General features: G+C 46.9%; 1 protein-coding gene across 2 annotated transcripts; it reads right to left on the bottom strand.

Annotated features, from left to right (window-relative positions):
- Positions 1–1,169: 1,169 nt before the first annotated feature.
- LOC117236925 (leucine-rich repeat and calponin homology domain-containing protein) lies at positions 1,170–26,202 on the bottom strand. 2 transcript variants are annotated; one of them, XM_033500359.1, is made up of 13 exons: positions 26,016–26,202; positions 13,097–13,241; positions 12,779–13,011; positions 12,444–12,580; positions 12,137–12,352; positions 11,689–11,850; positions 11,179–11,300; positions 10,907–11,056; positions 10,434–10,834; positions 10,192–10,343; positions 9,972–10,109; positions 9,816–9,893; positions 1,170–4,000 (listed from the first exon to the last, which is right to left on the bottom strand). In XM_033500359.1, the coding sequence occupies exons 1-13, from the start codon at positions 26,200–26,202 to the stop codon at positions 3,848–3,850; spliced, it is 2,274 nt and encodes a 757-aa protein (XP_033356250.1). In that variant the 3' UTR covers positions 1,170–3,847. The 2 variants fall into 2 exon arrangements, with proteins under 2 accessions (XP_033356250.1, XP_033356239.1); XM_033500348.1 differs by lacking the exon at positions 1,170–4,000 and adding an exon at positions 8,109–8,773.

Here is a 26,202-nt window from a genome sequence, read left to right as displayed (position 1 = left end):
CCAAAGACGATAGGATCGTTGGCGGCGATTAAATCGACTCGATGCGCTCTAACAGTACGAATAATCTGGCCGCGGAAAGCAGAATATCGGACGATGCTCGCTCGTAATCGATCCGATCGTTAAGTGTTGCGCGTATCATTGCAAACTAAAACGATCAACGAGCTATGTTGTCTCCTGCAGCTATGTTTGTATACCAACGTTCACGACGTTCGCTTTACCTGGAATCGTGAATGGTCTAAACCGAGTCTATCGAGCTGTTGCTGATGCCTCGATCTTTCTCTCGATCGTGCTTATCGTTCGCTCGGAGTCTTCGTCGGCGGCGAATTTACCGCAACCACTCTGCTTCCATCAATTGATCGAATTAACAGCTCGATCATCGATCGTTCCTTGTCTGGTACGCTCGATCACTACACACCGTCCCCTGCCCGCCCATTCGATCTCTCTACGGTTTCTCGAGTCGGCCTCGATCTCGCGATTAAACTCGCCGAGAAAGCGTACGTACGAACGATCCAACGAAACGTCACTTGTTCGCGTTCGAACGTTCGATTTCAGGATAGAATCCGCGAAAGAGTTACGATCACCAGTTGCACGAATCTCTTGCCTCAAGGACGATCGATGGTCGTTCGTCCGGTCGTTGAAGGAATCAAAGTTGACAGGTGACAGTTAATGGAGGGGAACAGGCGAGAATGTCGGGCGCGCGGTTCTACGCAGCCACGCGACGAGCGAACACGAGAAAGCAGAACCGGCCAGCACCGAGCACACGCGTATCGCGAACTCCTGTTCGGCAATGTTCGCGTTCGAGTTCCCTCCACCTCGAGGAGGTCGATCGTGTCCCAAGGTGGTACCACCTGGTAGAGGGGAAGGTGGAACACCGAGACCGCCCTTCTCGAACAAAATGGAGTTTTCTCGAGCTTTCAGCTCCGCCTATCGTGATCCACCCACGTCGTTTACCGCCTCGAACGACCTACGAGTCGCACCACGGATCGTCTTTCTCTTGTCTTAGGTTCGCTCGAATCCCTCCTCGAGCCCTGAGCGCGACACGACCGATCCAGATCGAGAGGCTGTTACTAAAAACCCTCGCAGGTTTCTGACGCTCGCCGTCAGTTTCGGTGGTTAACGGAGGCGAAAGGAGCGGATTTTCCAGGGAGGGAAGAAACGCCGACAGTTGGACATACGTAGACTTTTTTCGATTTATTTTTTATACACTGTATCCGTTAATCTTTAAATATATTACGTGCGGTGTATTTAGGTATCAATCGCAGGGCAAACGTTTGGTACGAATCGATCGACTCGGTGAACGCGATTATCACAACGGTGGGAGATTTTTCTAAAACACGTTTGGAGGAGTCTTCTATCGGTGGGATGATCGGTAATACTGTTGGCGATATGGCCTGCCCGATCGAGACGTCCCAAACGATGGCCAGTCGCGTCACGACGGCGCGTCCGTTTCTGAGAAACGCAAACGCCGTTCCAGCGAACGATACAATTCCGCAGCGATGCGTCGTTTGACGAATTCGCATATACCTATAAACGAGAGGTGCTGATCGAACGAATTAAACGTAAGGGTGAAATCGGGCTAAAGAGCGAGAAGAGGTAAGAGACAGAGGGGAAAATCGAAAGAAGATTAGTAGAAAGTCCGGTACGGTGACGCAGCTGCGGTCCACGTACGTACTTTCGTATAGACGAGAGCGAATCGCGTCTAATTCCACTTGCAAGTTGACGCAGGAGATACGGACGTTCGATCAGACAGACAGAGCGGCGCGCGATCGTCGTGTCGTTTCGACCACGCATCGTACATCCAACGTACCTCGTCGAAGGATCTTCGACGTTTCGGTAGCGTTCTTCGAAGTTATTTCAGAAACGTTGTTTCTTTCCTGCAGAGATTCGTCCTCGATGAGAAATAGAAAGAAAAATTAACGTATATAACGTAGGGTATATCTTTGGCACAATAAATACGAATACACGGTACAATCTTCTACGGTAGATGTCTCGCCGATGAGTTCGGGAACGTTAACGAGCATTGAAACACCTCGACGAGACACCGAGGCGTAATCGCTTGACTCCTTACCAATCACGACGCATGAGATCCTTCGTATTCCTCTTACGCGATCATTTCTAAATAAAACGAAATAAAAAAAAAAAAAAAAAAAAGAAAAGAAGATTCTGAACGAACCTTGCGACGATATAGGAAATTACAGCTAACGATATTACGCTTAGCACCTAATGGGGTTTTATCGTTTCGGGAATTGTTATCAAATCGTGGCAGTATCCGAAATCGTTACTCCGACGATAAAGACAGCTCGATATCGAATACGCGCCGAAGATATATAAAAAAAAGAGAAAGGGAAAGAAACGGTTAAGTGTCTCGCACTAGATAAAAGAAGGTTGCAACGCTTACGCTACACGTTGCCGTGAACACCTAGGCCTTAATTTTACATAAACGAACCAATTATATTTAATATACCAACGACCTGTTTAGTACTCGTTGCCGACAATCTATCTCGATCAGCCGACCGAGCTCGTTATCGATCGTCGATAGTATTGAGAACGCCCTAACTAACTTACCGCTCACGCAGAAACCTACTTAATCCGCAGTAGATCGCATATGTATCGTTTCGAGACTAAAGACCATGACCAAAAGCCCAGCTTTCTAGTATTCTGTTAGGTGGTGAAACGAAATCGTTAATGTGTCGCGGAACAAACGAACCGAGTATCGCTCGATAAATAAAAATATATCGAATCTCTTGGAACGAGACGATTCGCGTAAATTTCTGTCGGTTTAACTCCGTTCTAAGCTACGCGAATTCATCCTCTGTTGCAAGTATATATATATATATATATACATACTTGGATTAATTGCGGAATAATTCGAATATCGATAGAATATCGACGGGTTCGTTTCGATCGAGTAGAAAACCGCGTTATCGTTCGTCGTGCGCTTTGATTTGATTGTTCCACGTTACGATATCGAAATGCCTCGTAATTACCAGCTATTTAGAAAGCACGGATATACAAACTCTGTTAATAGATATAGGAGACATTTTATTGGGAGTGAACCTGAACTGTGGAACAACGAAAAAAGTTCGCGCAACTGCGATCCTCTTCTGATAATCGTTGAAAAACAATCGTCTCGATCTAGATAATGCTTGGGCTGATATTAACGTATGATAAGTACGAAATATGAAAGCGCATTAGTTACACGCGCCTAGGAACTTTTTTCATTGCTTCGTGGCTTCGGAAAATCGAGCCCGAAAAAAGTGTCTCCGATATTTACTAACTCTTCGTATGACTGTTGCATTCGCGCGTCGTAGCCTATTCTTCGTGTAAAACTCCACTACGATTTTATATCCTAGTTTCCTGCTACTTTTTCGCTCTCTGGTACAAAGATACTTGTCTTGTCTTTCACATATAAAAGTTTCATAGTACAACTATATAATCGAGTGTCATGATTAATCGCAGTCTACCAGTTGCGTCCAATAGCCGCGTCATTGCATTTTTCTTTTGATTTGGAAAAAGTCGCTGGGTCGCGATCAGACGCGCGATTACCTGACGCGTACAATACGAGTATAAAAGTCTGGAGATTATCGGTCCCCTATGGCATTATTGTTCGATCGAGAAGTCGGACCAAGAAGCGCGGCGTTTCCTTCGGTTTTGTACGCGCTATGAAATCGCGTGCCTCGAGTATATAGAAACGCAGCACGATGCTGCTGTTGCTGCTGCTGCTGGGTCCATCCTTCCTTGATATACGTGCGGTAGATTGGAAAACGTGGCCGCCAGTCCGTTCCCGCTGTGGTCGACGATCTTTTTTCTTTTTTTCCTCGCCATATCGACTTTATATAGTCTGGCGCTAAGCGGATACGTGGTTCGGCACGTTCGACGATGACGTGGTCTGCAACGGGGACCGTGACTGATGGAACCTGAGCAATTCCGAGACCGTGACAGCCACGCGAACCACACCTCGACCTCCTTCCAGAACGTCGCTAGCGCAGCACACGAGATTCTGAAAATGACAAGCACGCGTGCGTTCTTCGTTAATCCAAGTCTATCGAGAGCCGGCATGAAATCGTCGCGTCTGAGGATAGTAGTTCAGGTGACGACCGTTCGTCATCATGCTCAAGCGATTATACCAAAAGAATATTTTATTATCAGTGGAAATAGTATTACAATCGTTATGATAGTCGTACAATCGGTGTTACAGAGTACGTCTCTCGAAAGTAAAACCGAGTATCGTTAGTAGCACTGTTGTTCGAGTGGCGAGACAAAGAGTTTCCCAACGATTGTTCTCCGGCACGCGAACTATGCGACACTGGGAAGCATAGAGACGCCGCGACTCGTGCTCGATTGTTCCAGGCCATCCAACCGATCGAGCTCGCACGAGCGCGCGCGTTTCATTCGCTTTCGCTCTATACAAATTATTCGAACGGAGAATCGAGCCAAATCCAGAGTCGTGTAAAAATTTGAACCGATAAGCAGAAAGTGATATTTGTTCGAATCGACTCGATTTCGCTGCGGCAACGTAGCCGCCTTTTCTTAGCGCGTGTGGCATAGAAACGAAACACGAGACACGCCGCCCACGTTCACCGTTCACGCGGCGAGGAGTGATCGTCGTTATCGCCCGACTATGCCCCATTGTGCGAGTAGAGTCGGAAAAGTAAAGAAGACACGAGCAGTGGTCGTTTCGACGATTGTCCTTGTATCGCTGTGATCGTGAAATCGTTGGACGAACGTGCTGCTGGCAGTTCAATCAGATTCGATCGTACAAAAGTGGAAAAGTATAGAGAGAGAGAGAGAGAGAGAGAGACAGAGAGAGTTAGAGAAAACGAACGCGTACCGTCTATCGATCATGCTGTGTATCGTCCAACGAGCACGAAGGGATTGTTCAAGCGTTCGACTCGATGGATGGACGCGATCGTTCGAAGGAACATGAATTAAATAATAAGAGAGGCCTTTCTTCCCTTTCCGATAATCGTACAAAAAAGCTTAAGCTTAAAAAACAACAAGATAAAAAATGAAGCACCGAGTTTTAAAGAGCGATCGTGATCTAAGCTCGTAATTTGCGACGAATTAGCTTACGTAGTACAATTTGAGAAACAAAAAAACGACCAAAGAGAAAAATAGTATCAACGTACCATATATCTGTGTCCATACAATACAGTATGATATAATATAATATAATAATAATAATATATATATATAATATATAATATAATATAATATAATTTATCTCTATATGTATATATACGCTCTCTTATTCTTTCTCTCTGTTCTTTACATAAATTATACAATTATACAAGCTAATGCAACGGAATGATCTTGTGTTCGGTCTCCTCATCGCTCGTCTTTTCTACTTGCGCCCATTTGCGAGCAGATAGAAGGACGCAGCCTCTTGTGGAAGCGACAACTAATCGTAAAAGAAGAAAACCACTGCGTCAGAGCGCAGAAGACGTCGTACAGAATAAAAGGTAAATTAAAGTGAAATAAACAGTCTTACGGTTGCGATTAATTCGATGTAATTACGTCCTGTCCGATCGTTACAAAAAAAAAAAAAAAAAATAAGAAGAATATAATACTGATGAGATCGTCGCCGTTCAACTCGATATCGTCGCGACTCTTCTTTAAGCTAGCTTCGTCGAAACGATTCCTATTTTCAAGCGATAAGATCTTTGGATGCATCTGGGAATTTTTGTTTAGCGAGCCTCACGGACAATTAACGCCCAAGCAGTCTACGAACGACAACGAAATCGATCGGAAGAGTAGTAGTGGAAGAGACAGCAGGAACGAAGAAAATTAAGTAACGAATTAAACGTTAAGTCACCCAGTGAGTACGAGACTTGTTGCGTATAACTTAGATGGGAACGAAGATTAAACTAAAAAAAAAAAAGAACAAGTCGAGCTGACTAGAACCGGAGATGAACTTAACGAACGATTAGAAGTACGTAATACCAGAGACTAGAAAATTCATAAACGTTCTACCGCCGACCGATGCTAGTTGCCCGAATTGAAACGAAATGAAACTTTACGATCAAAGTAACGCGGTATTCTGGAAGATGCAGCTCGCCTTGCGTTCTCAAAACTTAGCAACTCGTGTGTTCGTTCGTCGTGTCATAGAAACATCTCGCGAACACGCGATCTACGGTCAGTTGGAAACGCAGAAATTCCATACAAGAAGAGCCAACGCGTTATATCTAAAAAGAAGAAGAATTAGACCGTATTAGACCGTAGTAGAAACGATTGATTTCTCGTAAAAATTCCTTTGTGCGTTCTCGATCAGATAATCCTCGATACGTGTTTGAGGCCACGTGTTCATTCGTACCGTTTTATTCGACGTACTAGCAGCGATATAAAAGCATCTCGGAGAAACAGAGTCGCGCGACGCGTACTACACGGTTCGAGTGTCTGACGCGTTTGGCACTAATCTACCGCAATGTATTCGATTCGACGCGTCTGCGGAGCGACAACCGGAAGCAAAGACCTCCGGCAATCCGAAGACTCGATCTAAGCGACCCGCTCCTCCTTAAGTTCCTTAACGTAGACAATATAATACTTATCGTACGAATATATGTAGAATAAGTTAGACGCGTGTATATTCTAGACGATATACGTATTGTACGTCCGCTACGATACTTTTGTTTTCTTGTTACGTTAAACGCGTTTATATGAAAATATGGAGATTATCTTAGGTCTACGACCGAATTGCTTGGTCGGTGAGGTGTAAGTGCTCTCGTTTGCACGTCCCTCCCTCAACGAAAAGCCATGTTTACTTGCCTCGGTCGAGACGAAGAGAAAGAGAAAGAAGATTTATCGTTGCCGCGATCTCGTTGGGGAGGGACGCAATACTGCCCGTAACTCGTAAACGATAAAACAATGATCGAATGAGAAATTCCTTTCGAGTTCGAATGTGCGTTAAACCTACGTACCAAAATAGGAAATCTTTGAACTTAAAGAGATTTCTAGCACCTTGTTGCGAATCCTGTAGTACTCGAAGGCTACCTATCACAGACCCATCAATCCTGAAAGAGCCGTAGGCGATTTGTATTGGTCGAACGTTAAAAAAATACTACCATCCGAGGTATACACGAAAGTTCCTTCCTTCTTTCTTCTCTTTGAACTTTGCCATTCTGGCGTGATTCTAGACACGTCACGGGTTCCAGACGATGCCGCAATACCAGTTGGGAGAATTCGATTCGCTTATTTCTCTGTTTTCCTTTGATTCGTTGATTCCGTCATCGAGAGAAATTATTTCGAACCCGAAGCTACCGACACCGATGGAAGATTTCTCGAACGAGTATTGCACACTGACACGCCGCTTCGAACACCGTCCCTTCGCGTAGCAAAATACTATTTTCTCAACAGATCCTGCTCGACGATAAATCTCATCGGTCGTTATGATCCAGCCATTCCAACGAACGATTCGTCTGTTCAAGGTACATACATACAAGGTACATACAGGCGATTCCATCTGATATGCGAGCGTCCAACAGCTTTGATTGCGCTCTTTGATTTTTTTTTTCTTTGTTTTTTTCATTTTTTACGTTCTATTCCATCGTAAAATGTTCGCGTTCAACGATCGGAACTCGAGAACAACGTTCTACGCTCGAGTCCCCGTCAAAGGCCTTATACCAAAACAGAAACGGTTAACTAACTTGCGCACTACGTAGCCGCTTCTACAACTAGGCGGACTAAATGTACGATCAAGCTGCCTTTCGATACTTAAGGGGCTACCGAATACTATTTCGTCGAAAGTTTTAAGCGTCTCTCTCGAGCCACAACGACGAAGGCAAACAAACGAACAACCTTGTCCAAGCTACAGCTGTGACGTAGTCGATGTAAATTAAATCCAATATACAAGCGAAAGCGCTCAGTTGCTTCTTAATTAGACCAACGATCGATCGCACACTGATTAAACGTCTCTACGCGGATAAAAAGTTTCGAGTGTCTCGATTCGATGGCGTTTCGTTTAAAACGAAGGCGATGAAAAACGAGAAGGAAAGTTAGAAGTAGCGAAACTACGTCGAGTTGGGGTAACGAGACATTTCTGACAACGGTAAATAGCTCTCGATACGTTTCTTTCGGGTATCGTACGTATCGTGCTTAAAATAAAATCGCAATTAAGATCGATGTCGGAAGGGGTGTGATGACTCTGCGCGACACTCGACCCCGTTCTTCGCCCGACAAAGCAAACGAAGGATAAAGAAAATAAAATTAGAAAAATATCATGCCGCTCTATGAGTACTAATTGGGGTAGAAGAAGTGGATAGAAGAGTGTCGTGCAGTAACTCGATCGAGCGACTCGACGGCTCGGCGAACGAACCGAAAAATTGCCGACAGAACGTTAACCAGAAAACTATAAGAAACCGTGTGTTTCCCGAGTCGCTGCACCGAACCAAGTCGCGTCGCGTGTCGATATATCGGAGTAATCCCAGAGTAATCTTCGATTGTGCTTTTCTCTTGCGAGCGTCGTTCGTTCCATCGTTTTGCACTCTGGCGTTCTCGTCTTGGTCGCTCTTTTTCTTTTTCTCTTTTTGTTTTGCGTTTAATCGGGAATGGGAAAGAGATAGAGCAGAACGAAGGTGGATAGGAATGTGGCAAAAAGCATCGCGGATAGAACGCGATCCTGAATCGTATGGGATGAACCTGCGGCCGATTCTTCGGTATCGTTCTCTCCTTCGTCACGGAAAAGGAGAAGAGCGGAGACGAGACGCGCCAGAGCCTCCAGCCCGTACGCGTCCATGTAACCCACGTCCATGATTGCGTCCGCGTCCATTAACACCTCCTGCAACACCAACAACGATACTACTCAGTCCCAGTCTCTACTACGTCGCTGGTCGTTCTGAACGTTCTCGTTTTGATACAGAACCCTGTCCACTTATCACTCTTACTTCTTCGAAGCGACACCTTCCTCGAAATCAACGATTCGAACCTTTTGCGAAAACTTGCCTCTTTCGGACGAACATTGCACGAAAATCGTTCGATTTAGGTGCTTCATCGAGAAAGTGAGCAATGCCAGACTTGGGTATCGTTTCATACGTATCGTTGCTACGACGAACGTACCCAATTCTGGTTCCTATCTCAAAAAGATACAAATGCGAATAGCTAGTTTGGAAGATAGTCGAAGAGCGCGGGCATAGTTCGGAATTTATACCAGTCGAAGTGGTATCGTGGTTGTCGTTAAATCGTATCGAGAAGTGAAGATACTAAGACGAGACGCGTTCAAAGCGTTTTCCGATGAAGCGACGAGCGACACAAAAGCGAATACGAGTCTAGGCACATGCAACTAAAGCTTCTTTCTTGGTTTCTCTCCACTTCCTTCTTCCAACTCTTGCATTTTTTTTTTTTGTACTTTTGTGCTTTTGCGATTTGTGGAACGAGAAAGATTTTGAAAAAAGGACGAATCGTATACCCTCGTGACTGAATGAAAATCGGGGACTGACTAGTAGTTGTTGGAAATATCATGGACAAACGTACCGGCTGTTGTCGAAGCGTTAGTTACGACCTTGCCAAGAGGCGTTCGATCGACGATAGTACGGATGCCTATATTTCTTTCGATTTTGCGCTCGAACCGTTTCTCTTGTAACACTTTGGCCGTGCTTTCACGATAATAAGACACGAACGTGTTTGCAGGGCGTGTCGAGTACAATCGTCACGGAAAAAAATCGTTAGGTAATAAAAGAGGGAAACAAAAAATGATTTTGTTCCACGTAGAAGCATACAGTGGTTTAACGTGCGTTATACATGCCGCGGGACCATTAGCGAGAGATAAAGCGCGAGAATTCTCGAGAAGTTGTTTAATAAGAGGTATCGAGTGAGTAGCTTACCTCATCGACGCCTATCTTTCGACACGCCTCAAGAAAATTGTCGACGTTACGCCTGCATCTTGCCATTGTCAACTTGGGCTGCAAATTACGATACAATCGTTATTTTTCGATAATCTGAAAATCGTCGCGTCGATTAGACAGCCCGAGAACGCTTACCACAGCTGGCGAAGGAACGTGAATACTGGCAACAGACCGTGGTCTTACGTGATTTGCCAAGTGACAGAGAACAACTCCGTCTGTTAACGCCGGAGCAAGATCTTCCGGTAGAGCCATCTTCAACCGCGTTTCAATATGCTAAAAGGAAACTCAAACATTAGCCACTTGTTTGCTACAACAAATGACAAACGCGTGAAAGTCGATCCTTTCCGATACTCACGTTTCGGAGCTGCTCGATCAAGTCAGCTTCTTCCTTGGCACGTTCAAACTCCCTTCTCATGGTGAACGAATACTTCTCTGGCACGTTGCTGTTCCACGTAACCGATCGGGGAGACTTTGGACTTCCACCGTTTCTGCTGGGACTTTTGTTACCTAACAGACATTATCCATATTCCATTTAATTGTGCATGACACCAGTCGTTTATCTACTTGTCTCATTGCCTTTGTTCAATGGTTTTTTACCTTCTACGTAACCAACAGCTGTTTTGACTAGCCTAGGAGTGTGCCCCGGGCTGGTGTTGGAAGATAAAATGCTCGAAGATGTTTTAATTGGCGAATTAGGCTTCTTATACGGCTGCTCGAGGTACTTTCCGTTCTTATTGTTGTATTCGTTATTGCTACCGTTGATAATTGGCGTGTTCTGATAGTTGATGCGTGACGGAGTTACCTTCTGTACTGGTCTCTTGGTCGCGTTTTCCTCGTTGAAGATCTGTTTACCGACCATACCAAGTGCGTCTTTACTGCTAGCCAAGTCTGTCTCGTTGCACTGCGATTCGTTGTCTGGCGGAGTGACTTGTTCCCGTGGCCTGTACACGCTAGGCCCTTCGTTTGCCCTTTGTTGTCTCAACGCCTCTTTATACTCTCTATAAATTCATCACGCGATATCATCGTGTGTCGTTGCTTCTTGACATCTGTTAGACGGTACAAACGCATACCTGTAAGTTTGAATGTGATTCAGCGGCCTTTTCTCATCTCCGTTCATTAAAGAGGTAGTAGCGTTCGAGATCGACGTTTGCAGCGGTTGCACGGATTGCGTGTTCGTTGAGACTGGCACCGCTTGATTCAGATGAGCGGATTCGAGGGGACTAAAAAAGACGCGGGAAGGCATCTGATGCTTCAGCTCGTCTATTAACCGGTAAAAATCACTACGCAACCACGTGATGCACAGTGGCAGTAACGGTGATTGGCTTATTAACAGCTGGCTTACCCGGGTGGCGTAATCGACGCGTGGTAGAGGCCAGAGGTCATCGGTCTTCTGACATCGGCTCCATTCTCCGAGGTGCTCCTCTCCAGTTTTCTCTTTTCCAACTGATCGTGCAGTATCATAGCCTGTAAATACGGTTTCGTGGAGAGAGAGAGAGAGAGAGAGAGAGAGAGAGAAAGAAAGAGAAGATAAATCTAAGTAGAGAGATTTGAGAAGGTAAGGTGAGCGCATTCCTAGCGCGCCACCTTGGATGCTACGCGCGTTAATCGCGAGCGACGCTGACGGCGAGTTCTTTCAATGGGTTAAGGTCATTCAACGAGGCTTGAACGACGGCCAAGCTCAGCTTGACAACACAGATATCATTTTCAAGGGGCGCGCGAATTCTATTCACTCGCTAAATATAGACGTTGTATCATACGCGCTCACACTTGGAGTAAGCCTAAACCCATTAGAAAAGCTTGGTCAAACAGGATACCGCACGGAAGCGACTGACGAAAGCGGTTCGAAACCTACCTTGCCGAGCTCATCCTCGAGAGACGTGTGCTCACCAGGCGAGATGGTACTAGGAGTCGAGGTTCCGCTGCAGGATCCATTCACACCCGTCTCGTGCGGCAACGTGATCGAAAGGGGCGAGCATTCTTGACGCCACAGCCCTCGAATCTCGCCATCATGCACCTGCGCGCAAAAAGGTGTCCAGCAGGAGGTACTACGAGAAATCGTCGACCGTGTATACGTGCTTGCGTGCGTTTCAAAGTTTATTGTTTGCGTTCTTTCTACATGTTTGGACCAGTCAGAGTACAGGAGTGTGTGTATGTTCAGGAAGGTTTCTACGCTGAATCCAGATTGTTATCTACAGCGGGATTTACAAAGTTTCGTAGCCGAAAAACTTGTTATAGAGCCAGGCGAAGAAGAAGAACCGTAGAAATAGGAAGAGGGTGAGAAGAAGGACGAGGAAACTAACCGCGCTGTGAATTTCTTGAGACCAACGTTTGTCGACGCCGTCGCTGGTGCTATAGCCACTGTCGACGTTGTGCCGCCTGTGAGTTCTCGTGTCTAGAGTCGCGTGACCTCTAACATCCAAGGGTGTCCTTCTCGCGCGGCCGCCTCTGGCTCTCTCGTGTTTCGCCGCCTGTCTCTCCAAATATTTGAAGATGTGCGTTCGCCCGCGAATGCATAGCTGCGAAAACAAACGAAAATAGTCGGCTGGATAATTGGCCGATCTATAATTAGACGGCTCCATCTCGTTTGATTCAGAAGCTTATGCTCACCGAGGCAGGCGGCGAGGTCAAAGGATTATCGGACAGCCGGAAGTCGACCAGGCTCTTCATCTTTCTCATCTCGTTTGGAAGCACGGATATTCGATTGCCACTGATATCCAGCTTTACGAGTCTCAGGTACGTCAGTTCTGCGCAGAACGTTCGATTTCACGATCGTCAATTGCATCGGATGCAAGGTGAGACATGGCGAGTGGGGAATCGATAGAAGGGAAGAATTTTGACGCGCGCATTAAAGGGACGTTAGCCCGGTTCCCTCGGATAACTCGACAAAGCTCCTATCTGCGACGTGACGCGGGCGGAAGCATCCGTAAACAGGCGTTACCTACCTATAGGCAGGTGCACGATCATGTTACTCCTCAAATCTAAGGACCTAAGTCGCGCTAGATCACCCATCCTAGGGGGCAGGTTCGTGATTTCGTTGCAGCCGGCGTCGAGCTCCGCCAACGCCGACATTCTGCCCAATTCGTCCGGCAGAGACGCCAGTCTGTTGTGAGCGACCAATAACGTTTGCAGCGGTAGCCTGCATATCTCCCGAGGTAGAGACGTCAATTGATTGCGACTGCGAACAAAAACATCTCCGCTCGTTAATTCTAAGCCCGCATCACGGAGAATCAGAGGCCTCGTGACTTCCTGTCCTTACTGACCTAAGATCGAGGTAGTTGAGGGACTGCAGCATCACCACAGTCTCCGGTATTATTCTTATCGCATTGTGGTAGAGATGCAGCTTTTCGAGGAACAGAAATTCCGTCACTTCTTCCGGCAATTCGGCGAAACGGTTCTTCGAGAGATCTGTAACAGGAACGAAACAACGATATATTCGTCGCGTAACGCCTTCCGAATGATGTTCGCTACAGGGAAAGCATAATACTTCTTGAAGAGGCCTGTTTAATTGAGAGACATCGTCAGGATTCCCCGTAGCAACAGCTGTGCTCCGGTTAGGGTGATGCTTGGGTTCGTGGGGGGGTTCTTATGAATGGGGTGCGACGGTCACGTGCGTGTACAGTCTCGAAACGTAGGAAAAGGATAAGGGTGGCTCAGCTGCTGTTGGCTTCGAGCCTCCTTTCTGATCAATAACCACGGCCTGTGTGTGTGCCTCCGTTTCCTCCGGGAGTTGGTTAGCCAACGGTTCGACTCGTCATTTTCCTTCGCGCCAGCTTTTCAAACCCTCTGGCTATCGATCGGACGCTTCATAGCGTCCGACGGCACTACCGGCATCTGATAATTTTCCCGAATCCTCGACACGAACCACGGTCCCTAGCCGTGGTGTCGAAAGTGGCCCGAGCGCGAGTGCTGAAACGTTAATTCGAGGAAATTTCATTCCGCTTTCTCGGAAATTCGATTTCGGCTATCCAGTTTACGCGATCGGAACGGAAATTGCCAATCGATCGTCAACAGGATACCCCAGTTCTCTTGCAAATACTCAGTTCGTTATCTTCTCATTTGCACGATTTGCAAGTCTTATTGCACGACGACTTATTACTTATCGAGGAACAGCCGCGTTTCCCTCGTGCACGCCCACGACCGTAATAGGAACGAGTCCATGGGGTGAAAAGCAAAGCCTGGAACCATTGGTGCACGGTCGATCGCATAATCGTCGAGCAAGGGCGTCGGCCCGTTGGTGTTGGTGCGATGCAGACGAAAATAGCAAACCCCTATTCTGTCTCTGTGCCATCGCCATAACTCTCTGCCAATGAAACTAAACAATTTTTAGCAGAGCGTCGTCTGCATGATTCTATTTACTTTCCACGAGGAATGACAGAAACCGTTCTCGCCTAACGTTTGATAAGAAATCGATTCCTAAACGAATCCTCTACAACCGGCTTCGTAACGAGCGCGAACGATTCGTCGAAAGTTAATTGCTATAGAAGTAGTAATAGGGAACATATAGTGGCACATATAGGGTGTTTCACGAAGGGGTCGATGCACCAGGCGATTCCAAGGGCCAAGGTCGAGGTCCGGCCAACCCAGGGATCGATACCACGCACATAGATTTGCGTGACGCTGTACAAAGTTGCTAGACTGTCATTCGCCAACGGATGGGCGTGGTCCTGTTGTCCATGTTGCTTGTTTTTACGATAAAAACAATTACGCGGATAAGCGGCGTTTAACCAGGCTGCCAAGTCTGCCTCTTCCGACCTGCTAATAATACGACACCGACGCGGCGGAATATGAAGTCCGAGCGATCGAAGTGTTTGCATTTTTATCGCACGACTCGCTTGCTTATGCATACGCACAAGACAATAACGCCGGAAAGACGGTTCACGCAATCGTAAAGGGTTGGACGTATATGCGACGTAACGTACGAGTAGAAAGCGTCCGCCAAGTAATTTCTACGATAATCCGCGTGCTAAGACGAGAGACGCTGACGACCGATGATAAAAATAATTTTCCTAGGAAAAAATGGAACGCTTATCTTCGTGCAATTAGAGCTATCGCATTTTTATAGATTAATACACTTTTTTAAACGATTAAAATACTTAATAATTAAGAACGCTATATATGGTTGATTAACTTAATAATTGCAAAGATAAAAATTCCGAAATCGCAACGAGTTTACTCGTTCCAGCCTTGATTAATCGTTCGAACATGTTATCGGAGCGAAAAACTTTCGCGTGTCACGAACGAGATAACTCCTCGCAAAACGTTCAATGTTTTAAGAATTTTTGCCTTCTTGGCTCAAAACCACCGCAATCATTGTACGTTTTACATAAATTTACGAGAGCGGAGAGCGAGTGGCGGCGTTGCTTGGGCGTGCCGCGTCACGAAACGCCGGCTCCTATCGCCGATACAAAACACAGGGTCAACGACCATAGGCAAAAATTGCCTCGTGCGTTAATTAAACTACGGAACAGCTGGAGACGCAGAGAAAATAGTAAATCGTTCGGTAATGGCAACCTTGAACGATTCCTTCGCTATTCAGCGAGAGATCGACAATATAATATGCACGAAGGCCAATATGGTCGACGTACAACAAGCTAGCGTGTTCGTGGGAAGAGACGCGGATAAAACGCAGGAGAAAATACTCTAACGACGTTAAGTTATCCTTCTCGGAGTATATGGGGTTATAAGAGCTAGCATAAGGGCTGCCGTGAAACCGTGGAAACAGAGGGTTGCCGGATCGATAACGCCCCCATAGCAGATATCGTCCAGGGGGTTGGCTGTACGAAGAGCGCAAGGTGTCCCATGAGCGGCATGCTACCCTCTTTCCGAGCTTTTCTGCTGGAAAATAAAATCATTCGAGGCGAGGCGAACTCCTCGCGAACCAATGATCGGTAACGACGTTAGAAGTTCGCTAACGAGCCACATGGTCCGAGGGCTCGAAACCGATTTAATTCCACTCCAGATACATTATTAAACGGTAACGCGCTTAACGATCAATTCTACGTAAAAGCGTGATTAACGCTCAACGCGGAACGTACCATTGCTTCTTCGCGACGATTCGAGAGATAGCGCGTTCTCGATCGATCGATTCGAGAGTTGTCGATCGCAGCATGCGCCAGGTAATTGCTTTCCAGCGTAATTCCTGAAGTGTCACGTCGAGGACACGGGAAGAGAAAAAGGCAAGAGAAGGACGAAGAGGAACACCAAGAGCGAAGGGAAAGGGAGGAAATTCTGGTGGCGAAGTCGTGCATAGACTGGGAACGCTCGCTCGGTGCTCCCTTCGCCCTTGAACCATCGTCGTTGCTGAAGAGATCGCGTCAAAAGCGAAAAGAGAAAAGCGCGGAGAAGCCACGGAGGAAGCAGGCGAGAAAGGACGTATGCCTCCGTTGCTTTTGTAAGAGACCGACACGCCACTTCCGGCGACGAGGACGCGAGTGCGAACACGACTCGCATACTCGATCAAACTCAAAGCGGACGGAACCGAACAACTTCGAGCACACTGGATGGAACACGGGTGAAACATCGATAGACGTGAAACGATCGATCGCTCGAAATTTATTGTCCGATCGGTCAGTCAGTGACAGTAACCAATGCGCTATCTCGAGAAGTCTCATAGAATTTAGATGAACTTTTGATGGTCGGTCGCCGCGACGCGACGCAAGGTCCCACGTTGCGAGGACCGGACTTTTGCATTTAAACTAGTAGGACGAGTCCGTCGAGCATCTGGTAGTTGGTGATTCGACGTTGCATGAATTATACTCGGACGTGGGGAAAGATCCGAGAGAGAGAAGGTAAAATAAAGAAGGTAGTATCGCGCAGCCGGTTTCCATACTCCTGCCGACTGACCGTGGCAGGCAATGCGTGCCGAACAGTGCGTCGCATTGTGTATGCTACGTGTTCGAGCGTGCCGGTACGCGTGCACGCCTTCGTGTACACGCGTGTACGCTAAAGCGAGCCGTATGCGACGAATCATGCTGCGCGAACGGAATACGCGCCTCTTACCATCCATTGCTACTGATATTTATTTATTCATTTATATACGCATAGGCGGAGATGCGAGAGAATGACGAGAACAAATATCAGGCGCGTTAATTTAACATTTTTCTATGCGTGTAATTCAAGGCGAGAGCGTGAACAATTGATTCGTCGTTGCGCGCTTTCACGAGGGTGTAAAAACTTCTTTCGCCCGTCGAAACGAGAGTTCGCTTCCCTTTCTTCATCGGCAACGGCGGCGCTTCAATTATTGCAGCATCGTGGAAGAGCAGCAACAGCACCAGCATCGCCCCTAAAGCACCGTTCGCTTTCTTTCTCGCTGCCTACGAAAAGCTTCGCTCTTCTCGTGGGTTTCTCTTCGTTCCTTTTCTCGTTTACCCAACCTCTTTTACCTCGTTTTCAGTGCAACGAGCGCGAACCGAGTTTTCAGGTTGCACCGACTCCGCCATCCTTGACCTAAAAACTAATACCCGAGATGAAAAGAACCGAGAGCGACCTGGAACACAGGGAAAACTAGTCGAAAGCTGCACGGGGTGTAACAAGACCACGCTCGATAACGCGTCGAAATATCGCGTTACACCGGTACGACCAACGTTTCGTTCGAACGGAGCATTTTTTTTCAATGACCTCTCGCTGCTATCGGATGGCAGTTTGCCGTCTCTCTATCGTATTGAGAGAACGCGATATCTTTACCAACGATTCGAGGCTGTTTAGCATTTGCGATCACGAGCCGTTGGTTGAAAACGCTAAACTTAGGCTGCGATCATCCGTAGACGGCAACGCGGTGGCACGGAAATCCAAAGCGTTCGAAAAATCTACGGTTGTTCGCGATGACTGGAAAGGGCCCGGTTCGATCGTACCGCAAGTCCCTTTGTTCGTAACCATGCTGCGTAACCACAAAACAAAGCCCTCCACGCAGGTACGTCGTTATCCCCCCAGAAACTAAACCGAAGGACGCACTCTCGTCGAGGTATCCTTTGTTCGATGTCATCGCTGATAAATCAACGGCACTTTCTCCGTTGGCGACGTATCAGCGACGGTAAATATCGCGGCGATCGCGATGGAACGTTCGAGCAAAGGGCCAAGGTTTAAGTCTCTCTGATGACTCGGAGCAAAACAAGCCGCGTTTGGGACTGCTCGTTAACGACGAGTCGGTTAATTTAACCTCGGATAACGAGATCGAGGAGAAACGCCAGCCTTGTAGATTTGTTTCCACGCGAATTATTCGGCCGGCTCTGAACCCGGTATCTCCTAATTGAAGCCACGGACGATGCTGCATGGATACAGATTCGGTTAGCCTTAATCGCGTGACGACCTACTAATTATCCACGCCCGCGATTCCCCAGCTCCGTGCGTCGCTTGCCCGGAACCAGAGAAAGGTACGCTCTTCTATGGCCAGAGATCTATCGCGCTTTATCGTTTCGATCTTCGATACGCATTCGCGTTTCGAGTCCACCGACAACGTTATCCCATACGATAATTCACTTGAAAAATATTTTGTAAAGCGCATACCAGCGTGCATTTTGGAGCGTTGAGTAATCGGCCAAATCTACCCACTTATCTTTGTTCGATGGCCTGATTGTACGTCGTAAACGTCACGCTGTTTACCCTTGAATACATTTTAACGACCAGCTCATCGGGAATGAAACGACTTAATGGGAACCGAAGTGTTCTTAGCTACGAGCATCGACTTTCCTCGAGGTTCTTCCAAACGGAAATGAGGAAAAGCGAACAGAGGTCGAGCGTTATTTGAAGAAGCGAATTCTACGAATAGCCGAAAGCAGCGCGTTTGTGGTCGAAACGATAGAAAAAAGTAGCTTTGATCTTTGGAACGGTAGTTTTCGGGTTACCGCGAGTTTAGAGCCGATGGTTGGCATTAGTGGAATCGGTAACGAACGCTACCCTATCTGTTCTCCACCTTTTGCCCGCCAGCGGAGCGGAAGGCTGCGAAAGCGATGAAAAAGCGATGAAAATCCGATGCATTAGCAAAATCAAAGAGATTAAAGCAGTTGGCGAGCGACAGACAAACTCTCGGGGTTCGCCGTGCCGCGAGCGAGCGAATAGACGGTAAGGAAAAATTCAGGAGAGGAGCAGGAATGGATTAGGGTTGCGTCGAGGGATTCAAGGCTGTGCGACAGGTACAAAAAGCGATCGTACAGAGCCGGTTCAAAGATTCGGGTTTAAAGAGAAAAGAGACAGTCTCTTGTCACGTTGGCGGCCAGAGAGCCGGCAAAAAACTCGTGATATGCAAACAAAGCCGTGCGCGAGATTTACTCGCTCGTTCAACGGTGGAAAATCGTTTCGCGAACAAAGCGCGGGAAGTAAAAAAATTCCAGTCGTCTGGCGCAGATATAAAGTGTCGCGAGAAGAGAACCGCGTAAACGTTGTCGCGTCTTTCATGAAAAAAATATAAAACGCTGTTCCGACGATCGTTTGCAAAGCGCGACGCGACGCAACGCGACTCCGCTGCAGAAATTCGCGCGTTTTCACGAAGGATGGTGCAATGCGAAATAAAGGAGCGAGTCGGAATGTAGGACACTCGCGAATAGAAGTGACACGGAAGAAAAATTTCAAACAGACGAACCGTGTCATTTTCATTAAATCGCTCGACTGGAGGTGGATTTCGCTACAGACCGCGTTTACACGCCTCGTTCAATAATCGTAGCGTCATTCTCGTTAAAAAATTAACGCCGAGCCACGAGACAAATTGCGTGTCGCGTCGAACGATGTCGTATCGACGCATGCTCGATTCGATCGATATCGACCCTCTACGTGGAAGAAGAGATTCGACGCCTCGACCTCGTCGGATCATCTTGTACCGAAGCTTCGGGCGGCAGCTTATCGTACGACGACCCAAGAATAACATGATTACATTCATTAGCCATCTATAACGTTAGCCCGAGCAATACAACAGAGTCCGAACCATAACCATAACAGTATTTCATACCGTTTCATTTCAACCCGTGCCACGTAAGAAGCGTGTATGGACTGACAAACGAGATTACCTAGAACGATAATTAGAGGCCGTCCCTTTCTTCTACCTGTCTTGACTATCGATACCTGCGCCGCGACGAATTGCTTTCCAAGAAGGTACGTGTTCTTCGTACCGAATCGTGGTCTGTACAAAAATTTTGCGTAAACGCAACGGTTTCGTTCGTCACGCTTCCTGGCAAAGGATCGAGGGAGAAGGGTTTCCTCTTATCCGCAATGCGGCTAGAATTTATCGACGGACAAAACGCGAGTAGACACAACCACGCCAAGTTAAGTTGGCGGCCGGTCGATCGACCCGCCTATCTTCCTTTCTCATCGAAACGGACTTAAGCGTTTTACCGCGTTTGCGGTTGTTGCACCAGGCCAGGAAACGCTTCCGTCTCTTGCCAACGTCGAGACGAGGATTTCTGGATAGTTTAAAATTCTAGAGAATCCACGAGGCAAACGAGGCCGTCTTCGTATTTTAAAGAGCGAGGAGATGAACGATTGTGACCCGGTTTTTTAAAGCAGCTTTGAGTCGGATGTGCATTCGTGTTTAGAAATCATGGATGCAGGGATCGGGCAAACACGGTACGGCAAACATCTTTCACTCGAGTTACCCGATACAGCGAGCTCTTCAGCGGTATATACTAGCAGTTCCTGGGCATTTTCTAATATCGCTTCGCCCTTGTATCGTGAAAGTTTGCAGGGCACTCGTCGGTGCTCGTCTCGACGCCGATTATCTTTTGTAACCGACGCTGGCGAGGGCTGCTACTACCGTGATATCTCGCGCGTATCAGCGAATTTCGACCCGTTTCAGGGTTGACCCAGTTCGAGAACTCGCGGAACGCGAAACGCAACGGCGGCAACCCGATCGCACAGTTGCAGAGGTCATGACCGTGAATATCTCTCTCGAATTTCAACGCTTGTAGAACGGGATGGAGAATCGTGTTGTAACGCAGAGTCGGGTAACAATTTACACGTTTTGATTGAAAACGATACCTCGTACCACTGTCATTTATAATAAAAATCTCTTCGTTGCGTAGACTAAATAGAAACATAGAAAGAGACAATAATATCCAATACTCGACTCAAAATACCAAAGTTTTAAAGTCTAAACGTCGCTTTTACGAAGATTCTTTTAAGGAACGGCGCGGATAACGACAGTCAAGTAACAAGGTACTACTGTAATTGATTAAAAATACGGAGTGGGTTCGCAAGTACGCTAGGACGGCCCTGCGATACTGCTAATTATAACTCGGCAGCGAAACCACCGCGTTGGCTTGCACGCGCGATACGCGCGAGATCGGTGCATATACCGTAGATATACCGTAAGCCGGTGCATATTAGCAACGGGTCGCAAAATGGGCAAAGCGCCGCTGAAAACGCCGGGTTTTCAAAGACACTGCTACCGCTCTTGACTAGCGGCGGTTTCACGCGCGACTACTTTCGTCCGCCCCTTTCTTCTATACCCGCGAACCACGTTCGTCGACGCTAATTAGCGAGCCGGCTTCTAACTCAAGGTGTTTAATTAATGTGTCTTTTAACGACGAGCCGTTGCTCGAAAGTTAACGCGAAAGCTATTGCCTAGCCGTGACACACATCGATTGCCCGTTTAAACGGTATTCGACGAGCGCTGAGAAATGTCGCCGCTCGTTGGCTCGCGGAAGAACGACGAACCAGGAAGCAGTAGTTTGCGGTATTTATTAAGAGCGTGCTGGCACTCGGGCGAAAGACAAACAGGGCGTATCTCGGGGGCACACGAGATACAAGACACCCGGTATCGGAAACATTCATCGCGTACTCTCGAAACGTGCGCGATATCATGGATAGGTGTGAGTACCGGCGCGGGCGTGTAATGTGCCGACACGCTCCTTCTACACAGTACTTAGAAGTTGAGCTCAAACTTCAGCAGCATGTAGTACTCGTTGAAACGCACAAGACAGCCTCGATAAACGTGGATCCAAATATCGTTAGTTTCAGAGTTTCAATAGATATGCCGCGTGCAAACACGTATTAAGTGTGTTTCGCGTTTGCCAAAAGATCGTCGGCGCTCTCGTTCGCGTCCGACATTCGTCAAGCGCCAAGTAGATGTTTGCCGCGCTTTGGATAAACGAATAAAGTCGTGTGCAACGTCGAAACGCGCGAACATTATGCGTTCGAGCACTTGAAGCGCGTGCGCTCGGAACGCGTACTCGACTTGTTTGAAAAAAAACGCTGGCAGCACTTTGTCTTTACTACTGCTCGCTGCGTGAACTGTAGATCTAAAGTTTCGAGGTCCTCTTGAGACGCGTGCCAGCCCATTCTCGGAAAGCTTCGGTTGCGAAATAGTCGTTCTCCGGTGATCGTTCGCCAGTAGTGCTACTGTTAGGTAGTGGTTCGACGAAAAGGGACGGGGAACGAAGCGACTTCTCCGCCCTTAGATGGTTGGCGAGAACTCAAGAGACTTCGTCTTCGAGGAGTGCTCCTTTGGCAAAGAGACAAGAGCGCGAGATAACCGAGCACCCCGATGCTATATGGCGATGCAAACGATGTAACGCGTTATGGAGTATCGACCTGTTGGCACCCCTGCCTCTGCAGCTGCGGTGCGTCTCTATCTTTAGCTCGGACCGGCCCATCGTATGGGACTCTTCCATAACCATGGTGGCTGCTCCTTTTCCCTTTCTCTCTCTCACTCTCTCACTCTCTCTCTCTCTCTTTCTCTTTCCTAACGTGCTTGTCTGCATACAGCGCGCGCATCATTCTTTGCTCCTGTAAAGACGCCACTCCGCACCCTGCTGTCCTTCCATCGTGAAAGACCGGGCGAGAAATACGTTTGACAAAGAGGAAGGAACTAGTGTCTCGTCCCTCTTTGAAGTGCTGGTTGCAACGAATCAATCGAAATCTCTGTCTCGAGTCATCGTGACGTCTCCGAGACTAAATTAGCCTGGAGCGATTCGAGAAGAAAACGCTTTCGATTCGCTAGACCGGTTCTCGCCGAGAGACACCTGTCGCGAACTCGACCGCGCTCGAAGAGAGACGAGCGGCTCGGCACAAAATGGGAAACAGAGAAGGGAAACGGTAAGAAGCCAGGTAAGAGAAAGACAAGAAATAATCGTGCCACCATTCGATCGGTGCAGTTATCCCGAATTCCTTCCTTTCTTTTCGTTAATCACGGTGCACCTCCATCCATTCGAGCACCTGCTCTCCCTGAAAATCATCGGCCGAGAGATACGCGTCCAGGACGATGAAAAATAATTAGATGTAATTGCATGTTACATGCGCGTTGCAGCTCCGTTCGGGCTCTTACGGTGAGGGTTAAGAAATCGACGATGCGAAACGCAGCGAATATCTCGGGGAGTATTATTTCGAAAGTACCCACACGCGAAGTAGCGCCGACTCGGAGAGTATACGGTTGAGTTAACGCATTGGAATGTCGAACAGAGAGGCAAGGGTTCGCGGGAATAAAAAAAAGGATCCCGCCCTTTTTCTTCCTTTTCTATTCCTCGAAGAAAGCGCGCAGTGCACCGTGACATAATCGATAAGAAGCTTTTTCCGCAGCGAGACTGTATCGCGATCTCTCTATTTGCCTATCCGCCTGGTCTCGTCGTTGATACGACAACCGGTTTCCGTGTTTTCGCCGTTTCGTCTCAACGAAGCTGAACACGCCGGAATCCATGATTACGCGGCAAGTAAAGTCATTAACGGAGTCGATGTTGAATCGACCGCGAGGAAACAATTTGTTCGAAGTAGTAATCACCTTGCTGGCTCTCTCTATGGCTGTCTGTTCGCGCATCCAACTCGTTTCCTTTTGCTCTTTTCTCCTAGAGCGGAGCACCGTGTGCAGCGTGTGCTGTGTTTGCTTTTACTGGTTCGCGTATGCCCCACGGACAATGGATCGGCTTTTCCTTCGATAGCCGGCGACATATCAAACCCACGGGTTTCTCCGGTGAATGGGGACCGCAGGGCCTACCGTTTGTGATACTCCGTTCTAGAAATCGTTGTAACATATAGCCGGAGGCTGTGCGTAATTTTCCTTGCCGTCGGATGCATTTATATTAGTTTTAGCAATGGCTGACATAGATTCGAACAACGTAGGACACGGTTCATCGAATCCCTCGTCGCGACACGGACTGACCTGGGGTCCTTAATGAAGTTACGTCCCCTTCTGTCATCGTACGGAATATCTCGTCGTAAGACGGCCTCGACACGAACCGTTCGGTTCGATAATACCTCGGTGAAACTGTAACGGGTATGAAAGTTCCCTTCCATTGGACGATCGTCCCTCGAGCATCAAAGAACACCGAACGAAATTGCCTCGTTCCCTTCGTTCGGTGAAAAATTACCATCGAAAACCGATAAGCCCCACTCGGTGCTACTGGCAAAGCCCGTGCAACGACGAGGCGCCACGATTATCATTTGTTCCTTCGCAACAGCAGAATAATCACGACACGGTCTTGATTAAAACACGCATCAGTGACGCCAGGCGAATTTTCCTTTTGCGAAACTCATCGTTTGCATCCCAATGGGTTTGGAAACTAATGAGAACGCTTTTCTTAGAGAAGCAATTTTTCACCCGAAGGAATTTCGTAAACGAATATTAAACTCTGTTGACTGTCGCCAAGAAATAATTTGGGTCGATGCTACATCGATGGAAATGAAATACGTTTATATCAAAGTAGTATATGCGAAAAGTATGAACGATTGAAATCCACGTCGAATTTCATTTTCTTGCAAGTTGGTAAATTTTGTAATCTGTATCGTCGTTGATTCGCGATCGTCTCGCGTGATTGTATATACATATTTCTATATATACTTTCTATTTGTTGCCATTGTCGTCGAATGTAATATACGCGTACGACGAACGATATGATGAAGCTGACTTACCCTCGAAAGGTGTAATCCTCGCTGATAAGGATATCTCTGTGTCGCATATTTTTTCCACACCGAATACCTGTATCGGTCGTGGAAACATTATCACGGTTAAACGCAAACATTCCTAGCGGCGAGTAATCGTGTTATCTTCCGATTTACGTCGCGAGTCATATTTAGAATCGAATCGGGGTCAGGGGGATCGATCGATTTCTATATTTGCAAAAGTATCCTCCAGGCGACGCGAAACTCACGATCCTTGGTCGTTAACAACAATATTGATAGTCTGAAAAGTTGGAGTATATACTCTTATGCTTCTGCGCACGTAACTCCTCGTGGTGTGCCGGTGATATCAACGAATATCGAATGCACGATTATCGCGGTAACAGGAAACATCGGGTGTGTCGCGATAACGTCTCATCGCGAACTTTTTACTTATGCACAATCTTGTACGATGCATTTGTTTAATCGGTTGTTTTCTAAAAGGAATATCAGGATTTATGGAAACTTGTCATTCACAGGAGCTGTCGGCGTCCAAAAACGACGTCTGATATAAATCATAACCTACCGCGGTGATGCATTTATATTAGATAAAGCTACATGTGTCTCTTCAGCAAGTAAGATGAAATGAATTTACCTGAATGAATGAATATGCAGATACCTCGCCCCTTTTTCGTGTTTCTAACTTGTACACAAACTTCTTTTATCAGTCGAAGATTAAAACGATGATATCAACGCTACGAAATCGTAATCACGGTGCATTGCACCGTCAATAAAGATGCATTTGTATTATGTAACACTATTTCACGTTAGTCATTAGACTAGAGAATTACGAAAAGACTACTATATCGTTCTCCAAAAGACGCTGTCTATGCGCGTTCTTCTGTTTTCTCTTTCCAAGCTAATATGTAGGATTAAATTGTTTCAAGCCTGTTTTCTGAGAAATAACGAATGAAAAATGATACATAAAGCTCTGCAGTTGAATAAAACATCCAATTGTAATGTGGAAAGTGTATGCGTTGGCAGGGTAACATTCGGCGACACATACGTGCCGGAGTGTGATATAAACACGAGAGTTCGAGGTTAACTCTGGCGGAATGTACAACTTTTATCGAATCAGACGCAAAACATTTACTAATATGTCTTCATCTTCTTTCTAGTTGTTATAAACCAGAACAACATTAGGAAACAAATTTTTTCAAGATAGTTCCTACAACATAGTAAAAACACTTCGGTTCGAAAATATTTGTAGCATCTTTTCATAGAGCGTACATTTTATTTTTGGGTTTATATTTATCTTCGTGCAAACGTCAGTTACAATAAAGAAAGGAAAATTGATGATAGAGCAAAATGCTGAAAAAAACTCACCGGCAATAACCGTATCCTGAAGATTATACTTGCTAGAACCCGTTTTCCCAACTTTTGGAAAGTCCTTAAGTTTTCGTCCGCTAAGCTTGAGTTCACCGCTCAAGTGTGCTTCCTCCAGGATTCGCTCGAGACTTCTGGTGAGCTGCTTTTGTATGTGGCCGCTCATGTTCGACGCGACCATCGCCAT

The sequence above is a fragment of the Bombus vosnesenskii genome, unplaced genomic scaffold (genome assembly GCF_011952255.1).
Source record: "Bombus vosnesenskii isolate JDL3184/JDL3185 unplaced genomic scaffold, Bvos_JDL3184-5_v1.1 scf7180000013264, whole genome shotgun sequence".
Lineage (NCBI taxonomy): Eukaryota > Metazoa > Arthropoda > Insecta > Hymenoptera > Apidae > Bombus > Bombus vosnesenskii.
The sequence above is the reverse complement of the archived record's forward strand: the minus strand, read 5'-3'. Positions and strand labels throughout refer to the sequence as shown.

Coding starts and splice junctions, on each gene's coding strand:
- LOC117236925 (XM_033500348.1), bottom strand. CDS start 26,202: ATGGCGATGGTCGCGTCGAACATGAGCGGCCACATACAAAAGCAGCTC. Junction 11,057..11,178: donor GCGTCGATTACGCCACCCGG/GTAAGCCAGCTG, acceptor CGTCTTTTTTAG/TCCCCTCGAATCCGCTCATC. Junction 9,894..9,971: donor ACGTTCCTTCGCCAGCTGTG/GTAAGCGTTCTC, acceptor CGTAATTTGCAG/CCCAAGTTGACAATGGCAAG.